Raw genomic sequence first — 8485 nt, 5'->3', positions numbered from 1 at the left:
CCGGCCTAAAGCAGGATCTTCTAAAAGATTTATTAAGCAGAGATGACTAGAAGAGGGGACGTTTGAGGGACTTCCTCTTGATGTCCGGTGATAGGGCACATGTAGGGAGTCGGCTTTTTAGAGTTGGAAACAGAAGAAATCCGGGGCTCAAAGATCTGGGCAAAGACACAGAGTAGGGCGGCTTCCTGGTCTGGGTCCGGGCAGACCGCATTCCAGAGAGCCGGAAGTCTGAGAGCTGCGAAGGCGGGCGCTAGGACCCGGGGATGCGGGCGGCGCGGAAGGGGGCGCGGAAGCCAGCGGTGCGGGTTTGCGGGGCAGCCCCGGCGGTGGCGCGCAGGTGAGGACGCATCCTTGGGTCGGGCGTGTGAGCCGGGCAGGTGCTGACAGCAACCTTGCGGGGGACCCTGGGAGTCGGGTGAGGGCTTCCGGGGGAAGCTGGGGCTGCAGGGAAGAGGTCCCGTGACTGCCTGGAGTTTCCAGGGCACAGGGTGGGGGAGGACGATGTGCACCAGGGTTCTGGGCACTTCCGAAATTACGAATTGCACGGGAGACACGTGCATGGTGGGTGTTGGTGTTTCTGGGTCAGTCCAGTGTTTATTTACCAGATGCCAAGCGCCGGCCATTAGAAACAGGCCATTCATGCTTTTTTTTTTTTAAAAAAAGGGGTGGGGTGAGGGTGGGTGGGGTGCGGTCTCTTGTCAATTTAATATAAAACAATTGTTAATCAGCATGGCTAGGTGCAAGAGAAACACCATCATTGTGGGTTGTTTATGTGTTCATGGGATTCATAAAAAGTGAAAATGAGTAAGCTGGAATTTTTGGAGCCCAAGACAGAAAGAACTGCAGCAGCCACTTGCGGGGAGGGAGGAATTTCTATGTCTCAGAACAAAACTCACATAAAGACGACTTCTGGTAAATTGCTTTTATATTTCAGCGACATCGCTATCTTTTCAGCTATTAATTATTTTTCCCCACTAAGAAGGTGGCCTTCAATCCATTCTAGATGATGATTTAGAAACTTCCCCTTGTGGGTGGGGGCGCAAACAGACATCTGTCCCCTCCTTACAGGGCCCCAGGGACAAACCAAAGTACAGCTCCATCCAAGAAGCCCACTTTATCGAGTTGGTTAGGTTTATTTACAGAACGTGAGGACCCCAGAGCAGAGGAATCACCAGAACGTCATTCTGCATGGAGGATAAGCCCCTCAGTTAGCTTCCCAGTGTGTACACTGAGACTACTAGATGGTGTGTCATTCGGAAAGAATTGTATATATCAGGCCAGGAGATGCAGGAGGGAAGGGCAGAACACCTTATCCTCCACCCCCATGAGAATGACAAAAGTCTACAGGCCTATCTTGAACTTCACTTTGGAAGTAGTAACAGTTGCCCCGGTGAAGATGACGGCTTTGGGGCTTGGAGGATAGTGTTCTGTACACACGACACCCCAGACTTTCCCAACCTCTTTGTAAAAATAGATAGCAATATTTAATTCCAGAGTGAAGATCAACAGTTGCAACGATGACTGACCACTGGGGCTCAGAGCGGAATCTCATTTTTCCCTTAACATCAGGACCACTAAGGGGGCATAGCGCAGGGTTTCAGGATAAGCTGTCTGACAATTGGGACTAAAATAAATTGAACTCTTAAAAGAGTTTTCAATTGCATGTATAAAAGTGACAGAACATACTGAATGGGATAATTGATTCATATCTGGCTTGAGCACAAGCTAAGCATTTTATTGTTGAAAATCAAATTAAAATCGTGAGTCCTGATAAATTCACAGACATGAAGAGTGATAGAAGGCCACTGTTGAAGTGAGGTTGGCTGGCAGAATAGCTTTAAGGTTAGGGTCTTAGCTAGTGATGAGGACAGTTACAAGTAGTAGTTAGTGTTAGTGGTGACGCGGCATATTTACTCCTGAGAGAAGTTGAATAAAGAGCCACAAGATAGAACAATTAAATGACAATATGGTTATTTTGTTTCTTGTATCAGAGCCCCATTCTAGGATATGCCTTTCCTAAAAAGAGTAACAGAGACTTTTTATAAAAATATTTTTGCCGGGCAGTGGTGGCACACGCCTTTAATTACAGCACTCGGGAGGCAGAGGCAGGTGGATCTCTGTGAGTTCTAGGCCAGCCTGGTCTACAAGAGCTAGTGCCAGGACAGGCTCCAAAGCTACAGAGAAACCCTGTCTAGAAAAACTTAAAAAAAAAAATTTGGCCAGGCCGTGGTGGCGCACACCTTTAATCTCAGCACTCAGGAGGCAGAGACAGGTAGATCTCTGTGAGTTCGAGGCCAGCCTTATCTACAGAACAAGTTCCAGGACAGGCTCCAAAGCTATACAGAAACCCTGTCTCACAGAAACAAACAAAAAAGTTTATTTAATTATCATGTATGTACGAATGTGTTTGTTGTGTGGATACGTGTGGCTTGTTGAGTATATGAACGTCAGAGGGTGACTTTTGGGAGTGGCTTGTCTCTATCTACCATGTAGGTTCCAGGGACCCAGCTCAGACCAGCAGGTGGCAACAACTGCCCTTGTCTGCTGAGCTGTCTTGCCAGCCGGAGAATTAATTCTTTAGAAGCATAGGACATGGGGGAAAAGGATAAGGAAGGAAACTAGGTTCTGCCAACTGCATACGTGATTTTGACAGTGGAAATGATTGTGCAAAGTTAACAGTATATTTTAATTTAACCCACTCGATCTAAAATGTGACAGTTTCAGCATATAACCAATATAAGATATGAATGGGACACTTTACTCTTAAGCCTTTGGTTGTGTGGCGTTCCCCATCTGCGTGCTTCCTGTGTCACCTCACTGGACAGCGCAGGTCTCAGGGGTTCATGCCTGGCTGGAGTCTAAACTCCTCCCTTCAGAACTCAGTGTTCTTCCACACTTGCTTCTGTTTATCGTTCTTTTTCTTGCTGCTCCTCCAAGGATTCTTACAGGGAAACCACGAGACCTCATTTACCATCCTGCTGCTCATCTTTGCTCCAACTCCAGCTGTTCTTTACGCTTCACGGAGAGCCGCAGGTAGCATGGAGGAAGTTTTCGGGCATCCTTAACCCACAGTGTTCCTCAGTAAAGCCGCATGCACAGCCCGGATTAGACCTTTTGTGGGGTCGTGACAGCCAGCCCTAACTCGATGGCAGTGGTATTGCCTGCTCTATCCCAGTCAGTTAAGGACACTTCCCGCAGAGGGCCCCCAGATCTGTGTAATCATTTACACACAACTCCCCTGTGATGGCTAAAGAAACTTAATATGATACCAGGCATCCCGTAAGGGCCATTGACCTTTGCCCTGGGATGCCTGTGAGACCCTCGTGGCCTGTCGGTGATATAAGGATAAGATAATGGTGTTCCTGCCTTGAGGTATTTAACCGCTTTCTTTCTGCTTATGTAAACTTGCTATTTAACCCCTTGCTTCTGCTTATCACTGTGGGACTGGGATGGAATGGTCTTTTTATAACTGTACAGGGAGAAAGAAATGCAACTGAGGGGAACGGAACAATTTTTATGCCAGCCATGGATTCTATAGCTAATCGTAATATCCACCATTGACGTCTGCCTTTGTAAACCCTTCCTTGGGCATGGCATGCTATTTGGCTCTAAGGCTGCCCTTCCTTCAATCAGAGTAAATTCACTTCATCTAAACTTGAAGTTAGTCTTGGCTCTTTCGTAGTGGAGTAGAAGGCCACAACACTCTCAACACAGGGGATTCAGTTGTTCTTGTATATGTCTTTCTATGTGTCAGTCTGATTTTGTATCTTACCCATCTGTGTTGTGATCGGGCACTCCACTTAGTAGCTAACCAGCATATACAGACAAGATGAGAGTAAACCACCATGTTCACTATCATAGTTCTCTAGTGGACCTGCTGCTTCCTTATTTAGAGGATTTGTGTTTGTCCTTCCCTTGAGGACATGTACACAGACACACATCCAGTTGCAAAGGAGTTCGGCTTAAGAAATGACAGGAAGCTGGGTGGTGGTGGTGAATGCCTTTAATCCCAGCAGTTGGGAGGCAGAGGTAGGCGGATCTCTGTGGGGAAAAAAGGAAAAAAAAATGACAGGAAGAACTTACTCTGTTTCCCTCCTGATTTTACAGTGGAAGCGCTCAGGTTTGATTTAGGTCAGCATGGCTAGCAAGTTTGTTTCAGGAGCAGTGGAAGAGGTGAGGAGACATCTTTGAAAGAGTCTAGACTCACAGGGTTAGGTCCCTGGATGGTTGTGGAGCGGATGTCTCTGTCTTAGTGACATGGTAAGCACATGTACAGAATGAGGGACGACACTGGCTTGGATAGTGGCTCAAGGCTTCCATGCGGGAAGCTGAGACTGTCCTGGTCACTGGAATAGGAGAGAGGAACCCATGCCAAGAAAAAGCTAAAGAGTGGAAGGACCGTCTCAGATCTGGACAAGTTTTGACCCAAAGGAGGAAGGAGAGAGCCAGCAGCATGGAAGCGAGAGCTCAGGAAGTCAGCAGAAGGAACCAAGAATAGGTAGGTATTAGCTTGGTGGAGATGTTGCTAGGATATAGTAGGGGGTTATCCCTAGATTTTTATTACCAGGACTAGCAATTGAGAGCAGGGCCAGTTCTTAGTTTAAGGATGCAAAGGATCATATTAAGAATGACAAACATTTTATAAATGGTCCCACAGCTCTTTTAAGGTCCCAATAAAGCCTTTGGTCCTTCCTGTCATACTTAACCCAAAGGACTCCAGGGTGGTGCCTAGGGAAATCTGGGTTTAAAGCCCTTAATTATAAGAGCCTGGTGCCTTAATATCAATTCTGTATAGTACATCTCTTGCCCATCAGATCAGTGCTGTTTATAGTGCAATTGCTGCTTTAGTGGCACTAGGGAGCAGTGTTAATTTAGCCCTATAAATAGAGCGTTCTGGTCCTGTGGTTTGGAGGTTTATTTTCCTGCATTTGCATGTCTTGCGCCCCCTGGTTCTGACCTGGATGAGCAGAGCCTGGATATCCCTCTTCTCAGAGGCATTAGGCACTGCCAGATCTGTCTCAGGGACACCTGAGTTCCTCAGATACCCATGTTGGGGAGTCCAGCTCCCGCGGGGTTCAGGTCCAAAAGAGGAGGTGTGGCATAGGCAAGGGAAGGAGACAGACATGATCTGAGGGTGAATCAAGATGGCTGCCCATTTATTGAAACTAGTCTACACCTTTTATACTCTATAATTGCATTATAGTTTAACTACAAGCAATGTTGAAAGCAGACTTAATGATTTCAGGATGAAAGTTGTCATCAGCCTCTTTATAGCGTCTTTCTTGAAGCAAAAAACAATAACTTTATCCGGGTGGTGGCGCACGCTTTTAATCCCAGTACATGGGAGGCAGAGGCAGGTGGATCTGTGAGTTTGAAGCCAGTCTGGTCGACAAGAGCTAGTTCCAGGATAGGCTCCAAAGCTACAGAGAAACTTTGTCTCGAAAACCCCCCCCCCAAAAAAACAAAAACAAAAACAAACAAACAAAAAAAAACGAAAAACAACCAAAACCCAAAGCCGACCAAACAAAAAGTAGTAAGTTTAGCAAGAATCTAAATGCCTGTTGTCTTCCAAGGTCAATAATCCCACCAGGTACAGTTCCTCCTGCACAGTCTCAGTCCTGAGAAACAAACCCGTAAGAGCAATTTTCACTCTTCAAGGGGCGTGATGCAGTGTTTGTACCGTGTTAGCACAAGCATTGACCTGTTTCCTAATTGTATTCCTTTGTGTCTTAGTCTTATAATATGGCTTGTCCCCCTCATAAGGTCCCAGAGGAGAAGGTCCTGACATCTTACTCCTTTTCCATTATACCATAGCATTCTGAGTCCTTCCGTGTATGTTCCCGTATGTGGCAGAGGGGGATCCAGCCAGTCTAACTTCTTGACGGAATCTGCTCCCATGTGGCATACCAGATCTTGCCATTCATCCAGTAAGCCACTAATTGTGGGCACCAGTCTATACTCATTAATTGAACTCTTGCCCTAAATGGCCTCAGACTGTGGCTCTGGATCCACTGTTTCTCTAGATTGTGTGTTTTTCATCCATGGGATCGGGTATGCCCAGGTAGTAAGTCTTTAGCTTCTCTCTTCGGTGTAATGGGACGGGTGTTGGGGGTGGGGGACAGCACAATGAGGAGTCCTGTGTGGGGAATAAGCAGAGTTATCATGCTCTGTGGTTCCATGAAGGCAGGATTTTTACCCAAGAATTATTTTGTTTAAAGAAGCTTCCATTGTACATATTCTCATCCTCACCAAAGCTCACATAAAATTCTCAAAGGAAAAGGCGTAAAGAAGCCCCTATTACACATAGTGAAAATCATTACAACTGGAAATCAAAGTGATGGAGAGCTTGATCCACCTTGTTGGAATGCTGGAGTTTTATCAAGCAGGGGTAGTCGCCACGCGGGCCACACCATCCAAGTGTTCCGTTCTCTGCATTTTTTTGTCTAGAGACGACTCAGCAGTCATTTGGTGCCCCCATCCAGCCTTTGTTTCCTGCCTCTTTTGTGCTCTGCAGCCAGGGTTGTGGTGTTCTAAGCTTGGGGGGTTAAATTGAATGGCTGCTGTGTTAAATAGGGCGCTTAGCAGGGTACTGAGTACCCTGGGAGTAAGGGCACAGTATGTTCCACTTTTAGTCTCTGCCGGTTTTGAATTCCTGCCATTGTCTTCAGTCTCCTTATGTAGGCCTGCGGGGTTCTTGCTCTGCCTCCCATGATACTCACACACAGTAAAGCTGTGTAGAAATTGGCTCCTTTGCGTGATATCCTCACCCCCATAGTGTCTTATGTAGCCCAGGCTAGTCTTGAACTTTCTATGTGTCAGAAGATGGCCTTGAACAGCAGTTCCTGCCTCTGCCTCCCACGTGCTAGGATTACAGTGTATGACATGACCGACCACCCTGTCTTGTGGCTGGTAGACAGTGTAACTGTCGGGCTATGCCGTTGATGTGTTGGTTCCTACCCACAGGCGCCATGACCCCCGTGAAGACTCAGCACTCCTTGGCGGGTCAGCCGTATGCAGTGCCCCTGATCCAGCCAGACCTGCGAAGAGAGGAGGCAATCCAGCAAGTGGCAGATGCCCTGCAACACTTACAGAACATCTCGGGAGACATCTTCAGCAGGTGGGACCTGCTGCCCAGCTGACCAATAGAGGCTCTCCTCTTTCCTAAGCACGATTCTCTGCAGCCCTAGGAATGTGCCTTCTGCAGACAACCTCTTCAGTGATCCAAGTAATTCCCAGTGTAGAAAGGGAGAGAGGGACACGTCCAGCTTGGAAACCTTACGAGTCCCTAAGAGCTCACCACCTGTTTGGTGTCTAATGTAGCCCCTTAGTTTTCCCGTGGCTCCATGGGCTGCTACGGGGCCTCAGTGTTCTTCCCACCAGACCTCTTCCTTCACTGACTCCTGCGGTCAGCCTGCACTGACTCCATGTTTGGGTGCACAGGAGCCTGTACTTAGGTCTAGCTGTGGCACTGAGTATGTCAGTGTCCCCTCTGGAGCATGAACTCTGGGATGACAAACCTAAACGCTGTTAGGCCTGCCTTAACTCCAGCTATGTACTGCGGAGTGGGTCACTAGATGGTTTGCCATGGTACGGACAAGATAGTTTGCTACACGGATGCAGATGGCTTGGTCATCCACTGCAGGTGGTCTCTTGTTATCAATGAACACAGCAAAATTGAGAGGGTGGACCTGCTGCGAGCAGGAGCCAGTAGCAGCAGACTTCTTTAAGTAGATCGAATACACTCTAAAGTAGCAATAACAATTATACTACAGTAAAGACATAAGCCAGTGTGTCTCATTTATCATCATCACCAAGTCTGTTATATCGTGTGTATATGCTGTGCTCTGTGCTGCTGGCCAAACGAGGTTTGTTCTCACCAACATGTCCTCAAACCCCAGATTAATGTGTTGCATCATGACACCGTTCCCCTCAGTAAGTTGTGGGAGGGGAGGTTTTCTGCCCTGTTGTGATGTTCTGGGCACACCTTCACGTCTGTGGTCCTTCATTGGCTGAAACACTTGTGCCACATGAAAGCAATTGCGTGGGTAGCTCACTACAGTTGTGCTACGCATCCTTGCTTATGGGTACCCATCATCGCTCTAGCTGCATGAATTCCTTTAACCCTGGGGATATTCTATGAGGAGGTCATGCTATCCTTCCTCCTTTTTAAGGGAGGGTGGGGGCAGGGATAGGGTGTCTTTGACCCAGTCGGTCCCTGAACTTGCTCTGTACTGGAGGATGACCTTAAGCGTCTGATCCTTCTGTTTTCAGCTTCCCCGTGTTGGGATTAGAGGTGTGTGTCATCAAGCCTGGTTACCTCTCTCTCTCAGACAGGAGGCTCCGGGGAGTGGGGAGGACAAGGTAGTAAGTGGGTTAAGGCACTTGCCGCCAAGCCTGGTGATCAGCGCCTTATCCTTGGGACCCACATGGGAGAAGGCTAGAACTGATTCCCAAAGGTCGTCATCTGACCCCTACACACACCCCA

General features: G+C 47.6%; 1 protein-coding gene across 3 annotated transcripts in view; it reads left to right on the top strand.

Annotated features, from left to right (window-relative positions):
- Positions 1-268: 268 nt before the first annotated feature.
- The window catches only part of LOC102002596 (WASH complex subunit 1), a 14040-nt gene continuing 5823 nt past the window's right edge, over positions 269-8485 (top strand). Inside the window, exons 1-2 of one of the 3 annotated variants that reach the window (XM_005361320.2) lie at positions 269-337; positions 6964-7117. In XM_005361320.2, coding sequence (XP_005361377.1) covers positions 6969-7117 — 149 coding nt within the window. In that variant the 5' untranslated portion in view covers positions 269-337; positions 6964-6968. Of the gene's footprint in view, positions 338-368; positions 416-2342; positions 4499-6963; positions 7118-8485 lie in introns of those variants that run through there. The other 2 variants (XM_013351581.2, XM_026786486.1) reach the window with 2 other exon arrangements.

This window comes from Microtus ochrogaster, linkage group LG4 (assembly GCF_000317375.1).
Source record: "Microtus ochrogaster isolate Prairie Vole_2 linkage group LG4, MicOch1.0, whole genome shotgun sequence".
NCBI classification, from domain to species: domain Eukaryota; kingdom Metazoa; phylum Chordata; class Mammalia; order Rodentia; family Cricetidae; genus Microtus; species Microtus ochrogaster.
The sequence above is the reverse complement of the archived record's forward strand: the minus strand, read 5'-3'. Positions and strand labels throughout refer to the sequence as shown.